General features: G+C 43.1%; 1 protein-coding gene across 2 annotated transcripts in view; it reads left to right on the top strand.

Annotated features, from left to right (window-relative positions):
* Positions 1-14,906, top strand: part of BMPR1B (bone morphogenetic protein receptor type 1B) — a 129,193-nt gene extending 114,287 nt beyond the window's left edge. For both annotated transcript variants that reach the window (XM_033160522.1, XM_033160521.1), the window contains 6 exons: positions 1,224-1,362; positions 3,650-3,842; positions 5,638-5,935; positions 8,526-8,701; positions 9,927-10,057; positions 14,387-14,906. In XM_033160522.1, coding sequence (XP_033016413.1) covers positions 1,224-1,362; positions 3,650-3,842; positions 5,638-5,935; positions 8,526-8,701; positions 9,927-10,057; positions 14,387-14,512 — 1,063 coding nt within the window. In that variant the 3' untranslated portion in view covers positions 14,513-14,906. The remainder of the gene's footprint in view (positions 1-1,223; positions 1,363-3,649; positions 3,843-5,637; positions 5,936-8,525; positions 8,702-9,926; positions 10,058-14,386) is intronic.
* Positions 14,907-22,917: the final 8,011 nt, after the last annotated feature.

The raw sequence follows: 22,917 nt of genomic DNA, 5'->3' as shown, positions 1-22,917 counted from the left end.
TTTGTCTTCTGGGTTTCTGGGGGTTTTCCTGTTGTTATTCTGTCTCTCACAGCTACAATAAACCTACCATTAAAATTATGGACTGGTCATTTCTTCATCAGAGGGCAAACGGGCAAATTTAGCAGGGGATCAAATACTTTCCCCCTCATTGTAGGCTTGGTGTCCAGTGCGCACTGCCCTAAATCTGTCTCTGATAGTGACTGGCCCAAGGTTAACCAGTGATGGAGTGGGAATTTGAACCCTGGTCTCTCAGGTCCTAGTCCAACACTCAACCACTACACCACATGGTCCAGAGGCTGTTGGCCAGGGATGGACCAAACACAACCAGCTAGGCTTTCCTATTTGGCCTGCCAGAGCATTCACAAGAAGCAGTGCCCACTCACCATACACCATATACATATCAGATGATGGGCAGGTAAGGGTGGGGATTCAAAGGAACAACTGGGAACCTAAAGTGGACTCCTGAAGGTTCTTTTGCTGGAGCAAGGTGTGCTCCCACCCGCCCACCAGCTGATACTGGCTTTACTGGGGAGGGCTGTTGCTGCTGGTCTGTCCCATCTTACTAATTCATCCTTATTCAACCTGATGCCCTTGAGCTGTAGTCCACCTGCATAGCTCAGTCAGTAGAGCATGAGACTCTTAAATCTTAGGGTTGTGGGCTTGAGGCCCATGTTGGGCAAAATATCCCTGCCTTGCTGTGGATTGGACTAGATGACCCTCAGGACCCCTTCCAACGCTACAATTTTATGCTTCATCACCCAAAACAACTCCCATCAGCCTCAGCCAATATACCCATGCTGTGGCAGCTGTAGTCCAAAACATGTGGAAGGCACCAAGTTGAGGAAGGTTATGGTAGCTGATATTATATATTATAAAGTGGCAGATTGTGGGGGAAAGACATGGGGTGGGGTGGGCCACCCAGTATTTAAAGTTTCAGTGTGCATTGAGATACTGAATAAGATTGTGTTTGTGTGTGTTTTAAAAAATCCCTTGCTACTGTGTGTCTAATTGCAATGGCCTGGGCACAAATTCTCAGAGATGAAAGTATTGCTTTGTTACTGAGGTTGCTGAAAATAGACGAGAAACGTGAAAACTTTAGAGATTTTTTAAAATATGCAACGCAAGTGGGAAATTAAACAGACTCAAATAGCAACCTTTGCCTGATGTTGCAACCACCCAGCGTTGCAGAGTCAACCTATGTTTATTTTCATACACAACTGCAGGTTTAAAAGGCAAGAAAGCAGACCTCGGTACAGCATCGGGCTTGAACAAGACGAGACTTACATTCCACCTGGAGAATCCTTGAAAGACCTCATTGAACAGTCTCAGAGCTCGGGAAGCGGTTCTGGGCTCCCTCTTCTGGTGAGAAAGGAGTACTGAGACATATTAAGGAACAGAGCATCATTGCTATCTGCAGCCCTGGTTCTGCCTAAAATTTGGTGGCCCTCCAGAAGTTGTTGGACTCCCATCTCCCACCACCCTTGACCATTGGTCATGCTGTCTGGGGCTGGTGGCAGTTGCAGTCCAGCAACATCTGGAGAGCCAAAGGTAAACCAGCATAAATGCAAAGGTTATCTGAATGCAGAAATTACGGTAGCCAAAGTTGATTCAGCCTAAGGTACAGTTAACAAAATTGCTTCATTCCCTTATAGGCTATAGGAGGGCACAGTGTAAATATATCCTTAGGTCATGTGGCACAGCTTTTTTATTTGTTCCTAGGGGTTTGTTTTCATTGCTTCCACTGCAAGTAGTAGCAGCAGCAAGCAACCCGTCCACCATTTTGCATCCTGTACGACAGTCTTAACTCTGCCCTGCAGATGCACATTGTGGCACAAGTTTTGTAATTTGTAAGTAGGCTATATATATATTTTTGGAGGGGATGCGTTTCACCACCATTGCCAGTCTTCTCAGTTAGGAGCCTCAATAAGCATCTGATGAACCCTCAAGGAAGAGGGATTGAAAACTACTGAACTCTGATTAGGATTGTAGTGCCAATATCTGCATGAACACCTGCCCTGGTTAATACCTAAAAGGCATTCCATTTTTAGAGCTATAGCCAACAATTCATCTTCTGCTGATGAGCTGACTTGTTAATAAACTTGCTATCTCTATAACTTAACAGAGTGAAAAGGAAAGGTAGCTGTGCTGGTCTATAAGATAAACTCCACAATCCCAAACATCATGCAGTACATTTATTTGAATGTTCCAAGTTACCACAGGATAGTGAGCAAGCTTTCACATTCACCCGAATGCTTCATCAGGCTAGGTGTTAAGCAAACCCAGGAGAGCCAGTGTGGTGAACTGGTTAGAATGTTGGACTAGGGCCTGGGAATCCCAGGTTAAAATCCTACTTTGCCATAAAGCTTACTGAGTGATGATGGGCCAGTCATTGTCCCTCTTGCTGTCAGGCTTGTGGTGATGATAAAATTGGGAGGAGGAGATCCATGAATGCTCTTTTGATCTCCAGACCCAGTGTGGTGTAGTGGTTAAGAGTGGTTGACTTGTAATCTGGTGAACTGGGTTCGCAGCTGCTGGGTGACCTTGGGCTAGTCACACTTCTTTGAAGTCTCTCAGCCCCACTCACCTTACAGAGTGTTTGTTGTGGGGGAGGAAGGGAAAGGAGAATGTGAGCCGCTTTGAGACTCCTTCGGGTAGTGATAAAGCGGGATATCAAATCCAAACTCTTCTCTCCTTGCAGGAAAGGTGCACTATAACTAAATAACTTTTAAAAATACTACTTTCAAGATTTTCCATGCAAATTAACATTTTGCTTAACTAAAAGTACAAAAACTCCCCCAAAACATTAGTATGGTTTTCCTTTTGGAAAAAAAGGTGAAAAACTAGGGGTGATAGAAATAAAATTTATTTCAGGCACATGTTTTGGAAGAAAATTCTTCTTTGGGAACACGTTTCTGGCATGCATTTCTTGCATTTGAGAATTACTGCTACAAATGTTATCCAAAGGGAGGATATTTTCCCCCTGAAACACATTCAGATCTGGAATCCTAATTTCTTGCACCTGGAGCTCTTTCTTTCTTTCTTTCTTTCTTTCTTTCTTTCTTTCTTTCTTTCTTTCTTGTGAAGACCCCAATTTTTGTGGTCGGTTTCCCACAACCTCCATTGCCTCATTCAGTGGTTGCCCAAGCAGAAGTGGCACTGTGATGAGTGTGGCTTATGACTGTTTATTTATTGAACAAGATGTATGTATTGCTTAAATCAACAAACCTCTGAGAGTTTTACATACGACAATATAAACATTAATTCATAAGAAAATATCAGTGAAGTCAAATGTTATAAACAAGTTGACATGGGATTTATCAAGAAATAAAGAAAGCCAGCAGCTTTGCACAAATCTGCATAATAAAATTAAATGTTAAAATTACATTTCCGGTTAGGCTTGTTTAAGTAAAAACACTTTTAGTAGGCACTGAAAACAATACAGCAAAGGACCATCCTATTGCTCATAGGGTGGATGTGACCATGGACTGCTTATTCCGACTTTTCAACTGCAGTGTTAGGATCACCTGTCTGTCAAACACTGAGCTCCCTCTGCTGGCATTTTCTAGTTCTTGGGGGTGCTGTCTTATCTGCGAGCAATTTTGTCTCGGGCATTAGTTACTATAGCACCAATTGTCTTTTCTCTTGACAGGTGCAAAGGACTATAGCAAAACAGATTCAGATGGTGAAGCAGATTGGTAAAGGTCGCTATGGAGAGGTCTGGATGGGGAAATGGAGAGGAGAGAAGGTGGCCGTCAAGGTTTTCTTCACGACGGAGGAAGCCAGTTGGTTTCGAGAGACGGAGATCTATCAGACCGTTCTGATGAGGCATGAAAACATTTTGGGTGAGTGGCACAAACTAAAAGTAAGGGTCCTGGTCATTTAAGGCACCCCACTTTTTACTTCTGTGTTTTGCAGCAGCATACGTACATACAGTATTTTTTTTCGTGTATAAGACTAAGTCCCCCCCCCCCTAAAAATAATGTCAAAAATTAGGGGGTATCATGGATACATCTTTCCCCATTTTCTTAAATCTGAGTCCCCCAAAATAGGGGTCGTCTTATACATGGGGGCGCCTTATAGACGGAAAAATACGGTAATTTTATTTGTATGCCGCCTTTCCACAGGCGCTCAAGGCAGCTTACAACACGAAAGGAGTGCATAACTACCACATAACAAAGGTAGTTGTAAATAATAAATGAAACATTAAAAAAATACACAGCCAAACTGAACAATTTCCACATACGTCACAAGATCCAAAATAAAGACAACAAAACGAAACAGCAAAAACCCAACAACAACAACACCCCTCTGCTCAAACAACCTCTAGCCCAGGCTTCCTCAACCTTGGCCCTCCAGATGTTTTTGGCCTACAACTCCCATGATCCCTAGCTAGCAGGACCAGTGGTCAGGGGTGATGGGAATTGTAGTCTCAAAACATCTGGAGGGCATAGTTTGAGGAAGCCTGCTCTAGCCCATGAGCCTTAGCTTTTGTAGCTGGAGGGAGTCAGTCAGTCAGGGCTCCATCTTCCCAGGCCAGGTGGGAAAAGGCCTGCGAGGTCTGCCAAGACTCACAGCCAAGATGTGTATTCTGGAATATTAAAAAAGATGTATCAAAAGCCAAAGTTAGCAGTGGTTTCGTTTTGACAACCTGGTTTCTTCTTAGCCCTGCTTGCTGCTTAACCTTTCATAAACAAGGTGAGAAAACGCCTGTATAGCAGCTCACCTCCAAATTCCGGCTTAGACCTGATGTTGTGGACTTAAAGTTGAGATAACTTCTCTTAAGAGGAGCTGTGATTCTGAGGACTTGCGAGTTCAGGGATTCCTCATATTGCCCAGAGAAGGAAAAAGAAATCCATGCCTTCACAGTTTTCAGGGTCGTAGATGTGGTCTTCAACAAGTGCTAATTTCAGTTGCTGTGCATCTGTTTTGTCCCACTGCTCAAATTAATTTGAATTTTAAAAACTGAACTTGGAACAGATTTCAAAATACTTTTGAGTTTTGAGCCCTTGCTCATAAATTTCATTCTGCACTTTAATTTTCACGATTCTGATTCCAAAAAATGAATGAGGGAATCATAAATATAACAGCGAACTTCGAATCGCTGTTCATACTAAAATTGAATTTAGATTTTCAACTCCTTGTCTTTCAGCCTGAGTTTGTGTGTTTTGAGTTCAGGAATGTAGACAAGGGTTTCTAATTCGGCTAACATTTTGGTAGGGCTATCCTTTGAAGTGTAACTTATGCCCCTGGTGCAGTGATGGCTAAACCTGGCCCTCCAGCTGTTTGGGGACTATAGTTCTCATCATTCCTGACCACTGGTCCTGTTAGCTAGGGATGATGGGAGTTGTAGTCCCAAAACAGCTGGAGGGCCAAGTTTGGCCATGCCTGCCCTAGTGCAAAGACTTGCTTGGTGGTATTCTAGGTCAACATAGTCTTGACCCTTCACTGCAGTATCAGTTCCACACGTGTCATGGAATGTGGAGCTATAGTAACTCTGCCGACTTCTCAGATTTCCAGTTTGTACAAGCAGCATCAGATACGGCATCTTCACCTTGGAATTCATAATAAATTGACTCTGTACCTTCTTTCAAAACATGCGCAATGTTTGAACAGCCCTGTCTCCATTCCTCCTTGTAGGCTTCATTGCTGCAGACATCAAAGGCACAGGGTCTTGGACTCAGCTGTATCTTATCACAGACTACCATGAGAATGGATCCCTGTACGACTACCTGAAATCCACTACCTTGGATACAAAAGCCATGCTGAAGCTGGCATATTCCTCAGTCAGCGGACTGTGCCATTTGCACACTGAAATATTCAGCACTCAAGGCAAGCCAGCGATTGCCCACCGGGACCTCAAAAGCAAAAACATCCTGGTGAAAAAGAACGGAACTTGCTGTATAGCAGACCTGGGTTTGGCAGTTAAATTCATTAGGTGAGCAAAATATTAGGTTTTCTCGCTGAAACTTGGTTTGTGAACATTAAAAGGGAGTAGGTTTCAAAGGGGGCCTGGAGTTGGGACCTTGTGACAAGGAAGGAAACAGTGGGTTGTCGCATGAGCTGTTTGTGAAGATTACGACTGAGACTGTTTGAGATCATGGTGACCATTCCCAACACAGAGTGAAGCTCACACTCTGCAGCTGGAAATGATGGGTTAGGCAAGCCACATGCTAACTTGCTTCACATGCCACAAGTGGTTGTGATACAGAATTGTGGTCTGTAGCCACAAGGAAGGCTAGCATAGGTCATTGGATCTTAGCCCTAGAAACTGATGCAGCTGAGTCAGATATGATGAGATACAAATAGAAAAGTATGAATGGGAGGAAACCACTGAGATTTTCGGTTAAAGCTCACGTGAAGAATGTGGTGGTGCACAGGGCAAGCAAAATGCTCAGGAGATTGGAGCAAGTCTATTTGAGAAAAGGATGCCGTGTTTGCAGCATTTTAGATGACGGGGGGGGGGTGCAAATAAGGGAGATAGGATAGAAATGTATTTTAAAAAAGCCGACAGAGAGGTTTTTTCTCATTCATGGTACTAGAACTCAGAGTCATCTCAATGAAGCTGTGTGCTGGAGGATTGAGAACAGACTAAAGGAAGTAGATAATTCAACTATGGGAGCCACTACCACAAGCTGCAGTTATAGCCATAGTTAGTTAGCACAGAGGATAGCTACAGCTATCAGGACTATGAGTAATGATGACTTTGCTATATATGATCTCCAGTACCAGAGGCTTCTGTATACTGGTTTGCTGGAGATTAATGTTGCATGTTTGCCGTGCTTGTGGGCTTCTCATAAGCACTGTGAGAGCAGAATGCTGGGCTAGACAGGCCTTTGGGTTGATCTGGCAGGGCTCTACTTATGTCCTTAAGATAAATAAAGTCTCTTCTTTACTGGCCCATCTTTCAAGAGAGTTGATTTCAGTGCCCTGCCTTTTGGGTGTCCTCCATGAATGGTTGAGCAGCTAAAGCAAGGGGTGCCAAACCTGAGCCTATGAGGCCACAGTAAGTGGCTCACTACCCCTACAGCTTTTATCTTACCTCATGATCTCACTGCGAGATGGTAGTCCTCTGTCTGCTCTTCAGTGAGGATCTCATCTCCACCTCCTCCCCTCATCTCCTCCAGCGGGCGAACCCAGCACTGCCTGAAAATGCAGCACGGGACACGTGTAGCCTCCAGGGCACTCCAGCCCCTGCCTACTCCCTCCTTGCCGCAGCCACCCTCTGGCTGAGGGGGGAGGCGGTGGGCCCCTGCCCGGGCTCGCATTGCCCGGTTGGCGGCTTGCCCCCCCCATAGGCAGCTAGCCCTACCTCTGTGGCATCTCGACCCACTCCCAAGAGGGCGCCCTGAGCAGCTAGCTACACTGCTGTTGTGGGTGTGTAGGAGATGCATTCATCAGGCTGGGGGGAGTTGAGTGGTGCAGCCGCCCGCCGCTGGCACCCTTTAGCTCCTCTTTCCCTGGGCCAGTCGCCTTTAAATCCTGCTGATACCTCGCTGTGATGTGCACCTTGCAGCCCTGGTTCTTGGCCCGGCAAGGGGAGGAGAATGGTGGCGCAAAGAAACCATCTCCTCCGCCTACTCCACCCACCTGCCTGCCTCCCTCTCCGAGAAGCGAAGCCACAACTTTTGGGTGCACGCGTTCACCCCCCCTCCCCTTGGCTCTGTTCTCTCCAGATTTTAAGCCCTTATGGCGGATTTAAAATTTGGCGCCCAGAAACTGTGGCTTTAGAAGTCCGGTAAGGCCTGAATAAAGACTCTCTCCTTTCTCTGCTCTGTCTGGTTTGATTTGCACACAGCCAGCAGGGAGGGGACTGCCTTTTGCCTTTCCTCCTTATAGATCTTCCTTGTCTCACTCCCCAAAGTCCCGCAGCTGAGGGGGAGGCAGTGGGTGGACTCCCTGCAGGCTCCGCACAGCACTCCTTGCCTTGCCCTGCCCTGCCCGGTGGGCGGTTTGCCCCACGCCCCTTGTGGTGACTCACCCCCCCCATGTGTGGTGCATGCACACAGGGGCACCCCCCCTCCGAAGCCTGAGCAGCTAGCTACGCAACTGCCATCCTAGAATTTTTCCAAATTAAGATATAAATGAACCTAAAAAGATTAATACTCATATTTAAGCATGGGGAACTGAGCCCTGCCAAGAAAACAACCTTTCATGGACGTTGGATTGCTATCTTCAGCAGGGGAGTTTCATCTTAATGCTAATGAAATCTCACAAATGTTACCAGCAACCCCTGCTGAGTTTTATCATTGTTGTGTGTTTGCATTTGGAGGCTTGGTGTATCCCCAGGCATGGAAGCCTCAAAACACAAAACAAAAAAAGTCCCTGGTTAACAGTGAAAAACCTTTCTCTGAAAGGATCATTTTCATTAAGGTTTTCTTTTACTTTGACCTTTGCTCATAGATGGATTTAATTGGAGGTCCCTTTCTCTCCCACCTGCCCACCCTGGCCTTTCATATACAATTTGGTTTTAGGGGGGGGAAACCACTCATTTTTGTCTCCTTCTACCCACCCCCTTAATCTTTCAGTGACACAAATGAGGTGGATATACCACCCAACACCAGAGTGGGCACAAAGCGGTACATGCCTCCTGAAGTCCTAGATGAAAGCTTAAATCGGAATCACTTCCAGTCATATATCATGGCCGATATGTACAGCTTCGGACTCATCCTTTGGGAAATAGCAAGGAGATGTGTTTCAGGAGGTAAATGCCTTACAACGCTGGCGCATGTCTCTACATTACTTCAATTCCGTGTGTGTGTTTGTGTGTGTTTCAAGAGAGACAGAGAAAACCATCCATTTCAAAGAACTGTTTTCGCTGGACTTATTTATTCCCATTTCCTTTCTGGTTCTTAGGACTCATTTTTTCCCCATCCCTGTAGGTCCTCATTTAGCCGCAAAGATTTATCCTCTCTTTTAATAGTCTCTTTTAAAGATGTAGTGTGTTTCATAATTGCAATGGGAATTTGGAGCTCATTTATGGGCACTTCCAGAATTATAAACATCAGAGCTTAAACTGAGAGCACTCCCGTTGCTTATGTAGAAAAGGGATAGGGTTGGTTTTGCTTGGGTACCATGAGATTACGCAGGAGATTACGCAGATAAGATGCTGGAGGATCTGCATTAGCAGGTGTTAGCTACCATTAGGAAACCTGTATTGAAAAGGCATTGTTGCCTGTATAAAATTAATTCCAGACCTGGGAAGATTGGCATTTTTAAACCCAGTTCCTCCACTTTCTTGTACTTTCCTTTGCTAGATCTCCTCTGGCTGATTGCTGTTTGCAAAGCTTTCTGTTACCTGTCTAAGAATGGCAATGCAGAGATTTTGTATGCTAGCCTCGAGGCATTTGAAGAAGGAAGTTGGCTTTTATTGACAGCCCTTTGACTACAGGGAAACAGAGGGCAGACTTAAGGTCATCATGGTTTAGATCCGGTTTTTAATACCAAGACTAAGCCATGAGGTTTAGAAAAATGAAATTAGGAAAGTGCCTCTGAGCATGCGCAAAAAAACACCTTTCAATTGCACAACATCAAACAACCAGTTTGAGTTAGGATGAGGTCTTTCCAATGTGGAAGGATGAATTCCAGCTTGCTTTTGAATTTTATAAATTAAGCCCTGGGCATTAGTGGAAAATATACCTACAGTTAGCCTGTGTTTTAAGACTCAGGGCACATGTGAGGCAGTTCTGTGACAACTCTAGGTACTTGCTTTTGAAAGCATTTTGCAGTTACCCTACCTTTTGCCTTTATATGTGGACCCTCATGCTAACATGGATTCATCCTTCACTTGGCTGCTTCCTACTACCATATCCCAATGAACCTTCCCAATGAGCTTCGGTCTGCGCATGCCTATTTATTTGGGTTTTGATAAAGCATTGTTCTTAAACCTACCTGGCACTGATGCAGCTAACAAATGGCACATTTTCCAGGTATAGTTGAAGAGTATCAGCTTCCATATCATGACCTTGTTCCCACTGACCCTTCATACGAAGACATGAGAGAAATAGTATGTATCAAGAAGCTACGGCCCTCGTTTCCCAACAGGTGGAGCAGTGATGAGGTAAGGAATCATAGAATTTTAGAGTTTGGGGGGGACCCCTAAGGTCCAACCCCCTGCAATGCACTCAGTGTGGGGCTCAAACCCAGAACCTGGGGTTAAGAGTCTTGTGCTCTACCGATTGAGCTATCCAAGCAGAGAATACTTTCAAAACCTGACCCATTACATTTATCTCCTTTTGTCAAAATCGACTTGGGTGAATTAAGGAGGGAAAAGTCTTGACATTATAGGATGCTGCCTTTGCAGTTGGATATGGAAAAACCAAGAAAAGTTCTAAGCTGAGTTATACCTGTTACAGTGCCTGTAAAAAATTACGGTGTACCTATAAGGTCAGCTTTTTAGACTCAGTTCAGAATAAGCAAGTCCTCTGCAATATGTTGATGTAAATTTGGTATCACCTAGTATTTTGGGAGAAAGAAGCAATGGCTGCTGCTCATTTTTTTGGAAATTCAAAGGGCAGCAGTTACCCAGATCTGTGAGTGTGAGCCTGTGATTGGCATGTGTTTTGGGTGTCTGAGGGGTTATTACCTTCCACTGTAATGTACTGAAAGCTAAAAATAGCTTACAGATGAGACCCAAGGACTAGCTCACCCATGCAGGCTGCGTATAAACCACTGTAAACCAGGCAGTACTGATAAAAGTTAGAAGCGTCCGCCAACTATTTCTGCGATCACAATTCTGCCCTCTCACCATACCAATTACAGTACATAAATTGCTGATCCATCTCTCTCTCCCCCCCCCCCCAAATCTTCACTTGCTGTTTGTGAAAATAAAATCAAAAGCAGCACAAGGCTAAACCACTCGACCAGTGATGTGGGTTTTCTGGAAAACCTCCTGTTCAGATAACAGTAATTAGCATAGGGCAGTCTGCTTCAGAAAATTTTCAGTTTGAAGGAGAAAATGCGTTGGTATTTTTTTCTGAAGCCTCAGGGAGTGAATGCATTTTGTTACATTTATATGACTGTAGTTAGGAAACAAAACTCAGAACTTTGAAACTTCCCAGCTTTCTTAATGCTATGTTTTCAAATGGATATTCATTGTTACTAATGAACTTACGAAATGGGATTCCCCTCCTCCACCACCACACATCATTGCTTGTGACAAATGCCATGCCTAGTGTGGCCATTTAGAGTTTTTGATTAATTTGATTTTACTGGTGTTGGAAGTAAATACTCCAGGACCAGCATTTACAGTTTGGTATTTGAGCCTCATTAAAAAGCAAATAAAAATGTCAAAATATTGATCTTCCTTTAAAAGCCACAGTTTATAACAGAACAGTCTCTCAGTGAAAACCAGAGTACTGAAATGTTTTAAATATACACTGAATGTGCACATCAACTCTTTGGTCTCTATAGCAGCTCAGAGCATATTGTCACAATTTGCATCAGGCCATGGATGGAGTAACTTAACATTAAATGCCTTTTCCTTGCGAGGGAGGCTCTGCCCGTGAGCTGCGGTACACACTCAGGATACAACTGATCCTTCTACATGTGATTTTGCTCTTAGGACTTTTAAATCAGAGAGAGCCAACCTGGCGCCTTTCCGATGCTGTTGGACTGCAACTCCCATCAGCCCCAGCCAGCATTCCCAGTGATCAGATAGCATGGGTGTTATAGTCTAGGGGTGTCCAACAGGTCAATCGCAATCTATTGGTAGATCCCCAGGAGGTTTTGGTAGATCGCGGTCGATCTCTGGCTCCCTTTCCTTAGCGTTGGTAAAATCGAAACCATCCCCCATCTCTCACCCCGCCCTCCGTTGTTGCACGATCTGCAGAATGGAAGACAGAGTTTACTCATTGAGGCTGTTTATTTCCCCAGCAATTTGTTGGTGAGTGGCTGTTTTCCTCCTTCTCCCCCAAAACCCTTAAACCTTTTAAAACAGGGTTTCCTTCCCAAAAAAGGTCAACTTGAATCCCCCCAAAAACGGGGGTAGATCACCGCCAGTTTTTTTTTAATTCTGTAAGTAGATCACAGTCTCTTGCGAGTTGGCCACCCTAGTCCAACAACATCTGAAGGACGCCAGGTTGTGATAATCCTGGTCTAGTTTGATCGTTAGAGTGTGTTGGGATAGAGCATCTCAGCTCAAGTCTAAGCCATGGCTGCAAAGAAACAATGTTCCTTTGCATCCACGTCTGTTTTAAACTGCACCTGCAAAGGAAGAAAGGAAAAGATGGTTTCCTTTGAAGTTGAGTTGCCAGATGTCATGGTAGCACCAGATGATTGACAGATGGGTCGCCTCAGCTCCCTCTTGAAGTAGTCCCCTTGAGGATGCGGGAACTCAGGATTTGACCTGAGTCACACAGGTCCTACTCCTGGCCTCTGTATTGATAGGAATTGTCCAGAAGCATTTGGAGGGCTACAGGTTTCTCACCTCTGATATTATTTATTAATAATTTAATATGCTACTTAATTGCCAAGGTAGCTTCTAAGCAGTTTACAAGTAGAAAACCAATTTCAAAACATTTAAATACACATAATTGCCACTAAAATGATTTCATTAAAACAGACACCTGCGGTTTCAAATGTGCAATGCAACAAGCCAATTAAAAGAGGGGGTTCAGGTCCTGAGATAAGGGGGCATGCTTGTGCATCTTCCAAGTGCCCATGGATTACTAGTACATTACATTGTATACAATGCAGTGTGCATAATCTTACGAATATATTATATACATGTATAAATGCTTCTTTGTAGGCACCACCAATAGGGTACTAGAGTCTGTAAAAAAGGGGGGGGAAACAAATTGGGAGGGGAGTTGAAAGCCTGTGTGTTAGTCTTCTGTCTCTCAATTCCACTTTTTGTCAATTAATATAGGAAATTGCTTTTCAAAGCTGTAGTGGTATTTTCCTTTAGGGGAGGGAGGAAGTTGCCTGAACACTTTCCACAGAGAATTTATAATGAAGCAAAATTGTGTTTTGGAATCAGTAGACCAGTAATTGATGTACCGCAGACAAATCTGCCGACAGTTATGGTGATGCTATGCAGAGGTCATTAATCTTGTTAAGTGGTACAGTGTAATGCTATTATTGTAGGAGGCAGCTGTGATTTGGGAATAGCAGTCTTCACTTAAGTATTCTGCAATTAGATTTAAAAATACTTAAATGGCAAGAGTTGTAAACAATCTTGAGTGCGTAGGGGAGGGTCGCAGAGGGGGGGATGTAAAAAAACAAACAAGCCCAAAAGCAACACACACACACACAACCAGGAGAAAAGAATGATCTAGCAAAGCAGATTGAGAAAGTTTGGTATATGGCCCACCACAGAATAAAAAGAGTTTCGAGGACACCATTGACTTACTGCAGTAACTTACTATCCTGCAGAGTGCTAACCCATTCTTTGACTTAAAGTAGCATAACAGTGAAGCCATGCATCCCACGCTGCAGGAAGAGCTGCTTTACACGACTCTCTTCCATTCATTAGCAGGGTGCAAAGGTGAAAAACCTGAAGGAAGGTGGGGTGTTTTTTTTAAAAAGAAGAGCTTGGATTTGATATCCCGCTTTATCACTATCCTAAGGAGTCTCAAAGCGGCTAACAATCTCCTTTTCCCTCCCTCCCTCACAACAAACACTCTGTGAGGTGAGGGGGGCTGAGAGACTTCAGAGAAGTGTGACTAGCCCAAGGTCACCCAGCAGCTGCATGTGGAGGAGCAGGGAATCGAACCCGGTTCACCAGATTACGAGTCCACTGCTCTTAACCACTACACCACACTGGCTTCAATAAATTATATATCTTTCCCCTAATCCAATTAGCTGTGAGGGTATGTTTTGCTTGTTTCGAATTGTTCTTACATGTTTGGTTTTATTTTTAATTGTATTGTTTTACTGCTTTGATGGTTGGTGGCCTGGGCTTCCTATCTATCCATCCATCCATCCATCCATCCACAAACACACACTTATCTGAAATCTAGCATACATTGCCTTGATCTTCTGTTCCTTATTCAGCAATGTTAGTGACAAGGATAATACAACATTAAGACTTAATTGTGCAGATACAGGCTGCGTACACACCATAGGTTTAAAGCACATTGAAAACTCCACAAGAATCCTGGGAACTGTTAGTTTGCCGTGGGTGCTGGCAATTGTAGCTCTGTGAGGGTCAAACTGCAGTTCCCAGGAACCACTGGGGGGGATCCATATGCTTGGTAAATGTGCTTTAAATGTATGGTGTTTACGCAGCCACAATACACGGGGCAGAATTCCATGCTCAGTATGAGTTCTCAATTTGGTTCATTTCGTTTCTTTCCAGAGTAGTGTTTGGCTTTAAGCCAAGATTAAACCTTTTAAGTGTGTGTAAGTGTGAGATGCATTCATCTATATGTTTTCTTTCTTCCTCTAGTGCCTAAGACAAATGGGCAAACTCATGACAGAATGCTGGGCTCACAACCCTGCCTCTCGGCTCACAGCTCTGCGAGTGAAGAAAACTCTTGCCAAAATGTCAGAGTCACAGGACATTAAGCTCTGATTCGGCTGAAGAAAGGCACCTCTTTGCTAAATCTCAGAAAAATAGACTTTCCTTCATGTTTCAAAGAGACAGGAAGAGGAATTACAAGACTTCGCTAATATAAACCTTGAACGCAGTCTTTCGGCAAATAATCTTCCACTCTGGCGCAGGGGCCATTCCAGGAGAAAGAAAGCAACGCGGCTCCATCAAGTTTGGTTCCTCGGCTGCCAGATGAGAAGACCTTTGGCCTCTTTTGGAAGCGGTGGGAGAAACAGTATCGGTAACTGCTTCAAGATTATGCATGCTGCTTTCTGTGAAAGCCCCTAATGTTATTAATATTAATATTATTATTATATTTGGACTGTTTAATTTTCATAAAAATGAACCTTTGCAAATACAAAGTACAAGAAAAGAATTATATTGTTACTCTAAGGCGGGGCGGGGGGTGGAGGAAAGTCAAGCAAAATTGCATCTGAAGTCTAAAACAAATTGGTTATGATTTCCTGCTGATGAAAGACGGTTGCACTCCCAAGGCAACACACTATGTTGTGAAAGAAAAATATAATAGAAATATAAGTGATCGCCTATACAAATTTTATTTTGGGCAGCTCATATATGATGTAGGCCAAAGGAAGCCAACGTGGTATTCTCCTGATGATTTTTTTTTTGGACTACAACTCCCATCATCCTACTCTGGCTGAGGCTGTTGGGATTTGTAGTCAAACAACACCTGGAGGGTACCATATTGGCTGTCCCTGATGTAAGCTGTGACTGATAGAAAGACCGCATTCTCGATGGGGATCTCTAGATCTGCTCCCAAGCAGTTTCTTGTGCACAGCAGACCCAGTGATCCATCAGTATCTCTTGTATAAGCCCTTCACATTTCAGGTTTATTAAAGCAACACCGTTAAGGAACATTAGATGTGAAAGGTGGAAGACAATGGAAAAAAAAAACCCTAAACAAGCAAGCTCAAGTAATACCAAGCAGCCTTTACCTTCTATTATTTGGGGAATTTTTTCCTGGCATTTTACACGCAAAACAATAATTCTGAAATCGGTGTGAATTAAAGTTGGGTAGGATACGGTGTTATACGCACTAACCTTTCATTTACCAGAATAGTCCCTGATCGATGAAACGGCTGACCAAGTTGCATTGCATACTGTTTGCCTTAAGAGAATTAAGAAAACGAAGATTATTGACAAAAGGACACGCTCTGTTCAACGTGCACCTGGAAATGGTAACTTGCCACTAACGGGGTAGATGAAAACTGCAGTGTTTTTCTAAACACATTAGGTTAGGATTGCTTTGGAAAGGAGGGGTTTTTATTCTTTTCACGACTTCTCAAAAATACAATTTCCTCTTTAATTTTGAGAGCAAATTGAGAGTTTTTTCTAAAGTGAAGGGGATTTTTTATGTATTGGATTATTTAGCCACATGCTTTAAGGGAGCAGAACATTTTCTTTTTTAAAATTATCGTTTTAAAAATCAGAATGTACTGGAGGAGTGCTGAATTCCCAGGTTTTCTCCTCTGCAATTCTGGTCAAATAAGCCCTCACTGAGACCCATATTTTGGTTATGAGACGAACCTATTAGGTATTTTGCATGCACAAGGAGTTGGGGGACTCGCCTCCCTCCTGCAGCACCCCGTTCCCCAGAATGTGAGTTGGCAGACCCTCCAAAATTTGGCAAGGTTCCATATGCATGCAGAGGGCCTTCTTGCTTGCATAAGAGCACTTCCAGTCCTGTCCTACCTTCAGAACCTTCCCTGAATCCCCTGAATTTGGGCTGTCTTTTGCAAGGGCTACCATGTTGTTGTTGTTTTAAAGTAATACACTAAAGAAATAGAACTATAAATGGGATGTAGTAATTTGTAGCATCATAGCCAGCAAAATATGCTATGTGTGTTCCTCCAGTTACAAGTTTTTTTAAAACAAAAAAAACTGCAAGTTTTTTCTTAAAGGCACACATAATTATCAAACAAAACTGACCATGAAGTTCTGGGTTGCTGAGCTGTTTTTCACTTTGGAAAATTAAATGTAGGTTTGAACTGTTGTGCTGTTCTTCATTTGAAAGTCCCTTTAAGAATATTTTGAAGCCTGCAGAGGGCACTGTGCAGCTTCAGTGGGAGCCGTTGGTTGTTGTAAGTTGTAAGTGCATACCCTCCCCAAAGAAAATCCACTTAAATAGGCTGGATTCCACGTGTATAACACTCAGTGTTCCATCTCTCTTTGCAAGGTTAGTGGAAGTAAGAATTTAAGACGCTGGGGTAAAAGTATACTGCGTGAAGCTAATTTTTTTGGTGCAAAATATTGGAGCTGACTGATAGATTGATGTAGTTTGAGACTCTGAACTTCAGAGAGAAATCTGGATGGATGGGGGAGATATGTATTCCCACTGACATAAAAGTTTAAGGCTGTAGTCCAGTGGCTCCTGGGAGGGTATTTCAGAGGCCAAATGATCTCCCTTGCTGATGTAAGAGAGAATACCCTTAATAGTGGAGTAGGAGATTCAGTGTCAGATCCAGTTTCAGATCCAGATCCCCACCAAAACCTCTGAACCCCTGGCTGACTGAGTGTTGGAATTCCAACACTGAAAGGCCCAATGGGGCAAACACTGTTGGAGACTGGGGACCATCGAACACATTGGAAGTAGGAATCCAATGCTATCTCAGCCACTTGACACTCATGAATTGGACAGAAATATAGATTACGTAGCTCAGGAGCTAGTTTAAACCTCTTTCACTGATTTCCTTTCATGCAATCAGAAAAGCATTTTAAGCTGCAGAACTGAAGAGGAAAGGAGTGTCTCTCCTCCCTCGCTCCTGCCATGCCTCTTGAGAACCTGATAGGGTTTTAGATAAGATAGTTCAACCACCTTTGGTTTCTACCTATTCACCCTCACTTTTAAGATTGCAGCCTAGGTGGGTAATAACAGAAGAATTTCCACCACTGATCCTTCCTGTAAGTATCGTACAGGGAGCCATCTGTAAAGATTCCTTGCTCAAGCACAGCCACAAACCCTCCACATTTTTCAAAACCTGAATGGGCTTAGTGCTGCATGCAGTTAAGTGTGGGTGATTCTCATTGATTTGGGGGTAATTTATAGGCTATTCTGAAAGCAATTTGACTTCTGGAGCCATTAGTTGTTTTTACATGAACATTTCTGTTCCAAAACAGAGTCAATCATGCACAAAGCTAGTTTCTTCAGAAGTTGTCTTCTTCTTTCTCTTGGGTGCCTCGTGTCTTGACAGCTGGCACCATAAATCACCTCTGCCTTGAGTGGTGATTAGCTAATGGAGGTTAAGAATGCATAGCACTGAGGAGTTTTCTGACATGGCCAGGACCGAGAAGCAGGGAAAGCCCATTTAAACTCTCACTGGATGAGAAATGGGAGTCCACAGGATCTCCCTTCCTATACCATCTTAAAAAATGGATGTCACGCCCCTTCTCTGTTTGGAGTAACTTTGCTTGCACTTAACAATTATGAAAACAGCAAGTTTCTGCAATCATTGAAAATTTGAAGATGGTGCCGCTTGAGCAGATAACGTAAAAGTGATTGCTCCCACTCACCCAAGTAAAGCTGGGTATTTGTCTCCAGCACAATATTTGCAGCCAAATCATAGAACCCCGATAGCGGCTAAAATGTGATTAGATGGGTTATGTAAGCAGTTCAGTCTGAGGTAAGTTAGTCACACAATTCACAGCCACCAGAGTTCCCAGAAAGTGATTGAGCATTTGGGTGGTGGTTGGGGGGTGAATTTGCAGTGAGAATAAGTTGAAGATTGCAGCCAACAGATCACATTGCATCACCAGCAGCTGAACTGCAAAAAATGGGCATGTGCAGTCCCCATTATTCAACTCGGGCAGAATAATTAAAATAAAACTCCCCCCCTCTCATTTTATTAAAAAAGGACTTTAGGACATTCTTCTCCTTCTTCTCCTGAGTTTTTGGATTTTCCAAGTACTTCAAAGATACAAAGTATTTTTTTCTATGGTTCCTGAAGTGAATGGACTTTTCAATGCCAGTGTCCATAAGCCCTGTATTATTATTTTTAAATATATATATATAAATCTGTTGAGATGTTCAGGTTTGCATTTTAAGGAAATATCTGTGTGTGTCTGTGTGAGAATATATATATATCACAGTTGGGAGTGAGATCAACTCCATTATGTGGATCAAGAGTAAAATATTACAGATGATGAAGCACTAAGCGAAATGTTTATTTATGAAAACATGTAGGCTGGCAATTCATAGTGACAATGTAATGTGGAAGAAGAGAGGCATTAGTACTGGAATGAAAAGGGCATAATGACATAGTTTGTTTGCTTCAAGTTTGCTTCAAGACTTGGAAGGGCCTGTTTACCCCTTCATCTCTTACGTTAGCTTTTCTGAAATCAGATTTTGCAATGTGGCTGTTCAAAATGACAGAACGCATCCCTAGCCAGTGTTGCAAATTGGCTTTAGCACTAATATTTTATTTGACCACAGAGTTATCCACAAAGATTGCCAAGCGGTAATTCTTCTGTTCCAGTAGCAATTTGAGCTATGAACCTTAAAGATGACATCCCTGTTGGCCATTATTCTAAGAATTCGCCATTTTTTAGGTCTTCAAATGTCTGACATAGTTAATAGTTAAATATAGACACCAGAATTTTTAAAGGAGAGCTTTTCTGGGAAAGATAGATTAAAATGTGTAGCCTGTGAAACTACCTTAATAGCATTTATTTTGGGAAGAGAGGAGACCAGGGAGAACAATAATCTGGCAACTGTTAGTTCTTTTCTGGCACAGCACAAACTTTCTTTTGAAGAATGGTTGACAATGTAATTTTTTTCTTGATACTGATTTGTGTTCTTTTTTGAGAACCAGTGCCTTATTCAATCTGTAAATACTGTAATTGTAAAAAAAAAAGCACCATCTAGGGAACAAGCCTGTATTGTAATTGTTCAAAATGGTATATGTCTGTCTTAACATTCCCTAAATAAAGCGTTTTAAGTTCCCTGTTTCAAAACAAAACAATTCTCTTTGAAATAGTTTGGCTTCTTTGTAATGTCCATTATTATTGGTCAATGATAGGATGTGTTGGCTGTGTCAGGCGCCGTGTTTCTTATTAAAAGTGTCTTCATTTAACTAGCAGGCAGGAAACTGCACAAATTCTCTCCCCAGTTTTTAATGAGTACCAAGCAGTATGTGTGTTTTTGCCTGCGGTCCACTGAGCCTCTTCAAGAGCTGGTTTGGTACAGGAGAGTTGAAAATGGCAGGTATGGAATCCTGTTGCCTTCAAGGTGTTGGACTCCAGCTACCATCTTCCCTGACCGTGGGAGTTGGAGTCAGTTTCAGGGACCAGATGTGGTCCTCCAGGAATCCCCTGGACTGTCAACAGGCCATACCTTCTTCCCAGGCCCCAGGCTCACCCTACAATGGTCCTGCTCCACGCTTCGAGTGCTTTTGCCTGGCTGGAATGTACCCTTGAACTGGATGGAGTAGTGGGTGAGTAGAAAGTGAAATCTTGGTGGTGGTGGTGGTTTATTAAATTTGTATTCTTCTCTATACCTGCGCAAAGGGAAGAGTTGTATCCATCACGTCAGTAGTCGATGGGAAAAACAAACTTTTGTGAGCACTTTTTTCCAATACTACCAGATTTACTTGCGGGAACTTGAACGGTAAGCTGGCCACAAAGGTATGTCTGATTTCAAGTGTTTCCTTCCCATAATCTTGGCCAACCACTTGCCAAGGTCATTTCTATATAGTTGGGGAAGACACTGTGTTTTGGCCCATGTAGAACAGTTTGGTTTTGTGTAAAACGAAGGAGAAAGCTGGGGTTAAGCTAGCATTGAGACAGGGCTATATCGCTAAAGGTTTATGAATTCAGAACCAGTTTTAAGTGGATGTTTGCATGTGCATCTTTAATTTATTGTTGCTTCCCACGAGCCTCTTCTGATTTTTATCCTCCACTTCACATCTATATTTTATTGCAAGTGCATTTCATTTCTGCCAGTCACTTTGGTGCTTTGACCACAAATGAGCTCTGTTTCTTACTTGTGTAAGGGTGGCTCTCTACAGTGGACAAAAAAGTGGCCAACCAAAATGTCAAAAATACTTGGGAGCCAAATCAGCTTTCAAATCAGCAGCACTTTTGTGGTGGGATGTCACGCATCCTGCAGCTGCTGCCTTTTTCTTCCCAGAAGCCAGTTATCTGACCTCTTTGGCCCTTCCTTCCTGCTTGCTTTCTTCACTTCCCTTCTGTTTAGCTTTAGCCCAAGGGAAAGCGTTGCAATGAGTTGTGATGTAGGATTCCTCTTGCCCTGCCAAACCTTAAGGGATTGAAGATGAAGTGCAGGGCACCAATCTACCACCACAACTGGCCTCCAAAGGCTCACTTCAGCCATGCCTAAGGTTATGCCTGATCAGTAGGGTTTAACTACTTACCTCAATTTCTTCTGTGCAAGACAATGACATTGTATTTGTACTGTGTACCAATCTTATATTTGCAAACTCATTTGCTTTTGCGCCCTGTCCATCTGACTGCTTTATAATAATGCCACACACTTCATCATCATCCCCAGTTAACAGCATATTGGTTTGGCTGCATCCTGCTATTGATTTTAATGTAAAACACCCATTGCGTTGGGGGAGGAATTTCCTCCTATAGATCAATGTCAGGATGTAGTCTATAATGTGGTCCATTGTGAGTGTTGGGGGTGCCATAGGACATAAAGGGACATCAGTTTTGAACACAGGCACTTTCTTCAGCGAAGCAGGGAAATACTAGGTGAGGGGGAATGGGGGCTGTGTCATTTGTGTATCTCCTTGTGAGAAATAGGGGGAAGCTGGAGCTCAGTAGTAGCACATCTGCTTTGCATGCAAAAGGTCGCAGGTTCAATCCCTCACCTTGGCAAGTAGAGCTGGCAGTAATTCGTGCCTGAAATGCTGCAGAGCTGCTGTCAGCCAATGTAGACAATACTGAGCTAGATGCTCCAATGGTCTGTCTCTATAAAGGTACCTTCCTATGGACCTAAGTGTTTTCAAAGGAGGCCATCATTTGTAAACTGTACTCCTTGCGGTTTGCTCCCTCAAGTCTGCAAACCTACAAATGTGTGTGCTTTAGACACCCCCCTTGCCTGTAAGCCCATCCCTGACTGTGCTAAGCCACTATTAGCTTTTGGCTTATTAAACAGTCTATGGCCTTTTAAATTGTTACTATATTATTATTTTATGCTTTTATATTGTAAAGCACTTTGTGATCCTTGGAATGAAGGGCAGTACAGAAATGTAATAATCAAACTCATTTCTTTGCAAGAGAACATACATTGGTGCTTAAAAGGCAAAACCACTAGGCAAATCTTCCAGATGCAGACTACAACTCCCATCATCCCTGACCATTGGCAATGCTGGCAGAGGCTGGTGGGTTTTGTAGTCCAAAACATCGGAGGGCGGGGGCAAGCACCATATTGGTTACCACCTTCCTAGAGCCCTGAAGCTCTAAATCCTGCTTCTTCCTATTTGTAGAGATGGCCGACTACTTGGTGATTAGAGACAGTGTACACTGCAATGCTTATAGACTCATACAATTGTAGAGTTGGAAGGTACCCTAAGGGTCATCTAGTCCAACTCCTCCAATGCAAGAATAATGACATCTCCTGTTCAAGGACTCAGTGGTGAAATTAACAATAGATTATTGGTTTAAATCACCTGCTAGAACTCTGATGAGAGATCCCACTATAATAGGCTAGATAGATAAATCCACCAGCTACCTCTTGTGGTTTGTGCAGTTTTATGCTAGCAAATCAAAACATACAGAGGTCTACTTGATCCCTGCCTGTGTCTTATGAGAGTAAATGAGATCAGTTCACATACTGGAAAGCCATTTTGTCTGCAGCATGGTTCCGTTTCTCCCTTGTTTCCATTGCTTCCTCCTGCCCAGGTGTTGTAGGAATTTGGCAGTGAGCCACACTTGACGCACAGGGGCTGGGCCATCACTGTATCTAATGGGCCTCTTGAGTTCCAGTGTTTTACTGCATTTAAATGACGCCAAGTGAAAAATGGAAGTTTTGTAATACTGTAATGAGGAAGCCAACTGGGAAACAGCGTGGCAAAACAATTACTTTTTAACTCTGATTTATACTCCTTTGATTTAAACAGAACAAAGCAAGACATTTGAATGCATAAAAAAGCAGGTGTCTTTCAAGCTACAGAAAGATTTCTGATACAAAAGGGTATGTGGTGTTTGGGGCTCCAGAGGGCTGATCTGACTGGAAAAAACAAATGCCTAATTGTCTTGTGAGCTCAGAAGGTTTTGGGGGGGCGGGGGGAGGAAGGGTGAAAGAAGTTGACACAACTGCTTTTATTTTCTGTAAGGAGTGGCTTCTTCATTTATGTTCTGGGTCCCAGTGGTAATCTATTCATGTGTTACCTCTATACGGTATT

Source organism: Lacerta agilis, chromosome 9 (genome assembly GCF_009819535.1).
Source record: "Lacerta agilis isolate rLacAgi1 chromosome 9, rLacAgi1.pri, whole genome shotgun sequence".
In the NCBI taxonomy this organism is placed as follows: domain Eukaryota; kingdom Metazoa; phylum Chordata; class Lepidosauria; order Squamata; family Lacertidae; genus Lacerta; species Lacerta agilis.
Note: the sequence above shows the minus strand (reverse complement) of the source record. Positions and strands in the feature narration are given on the sequence as shown.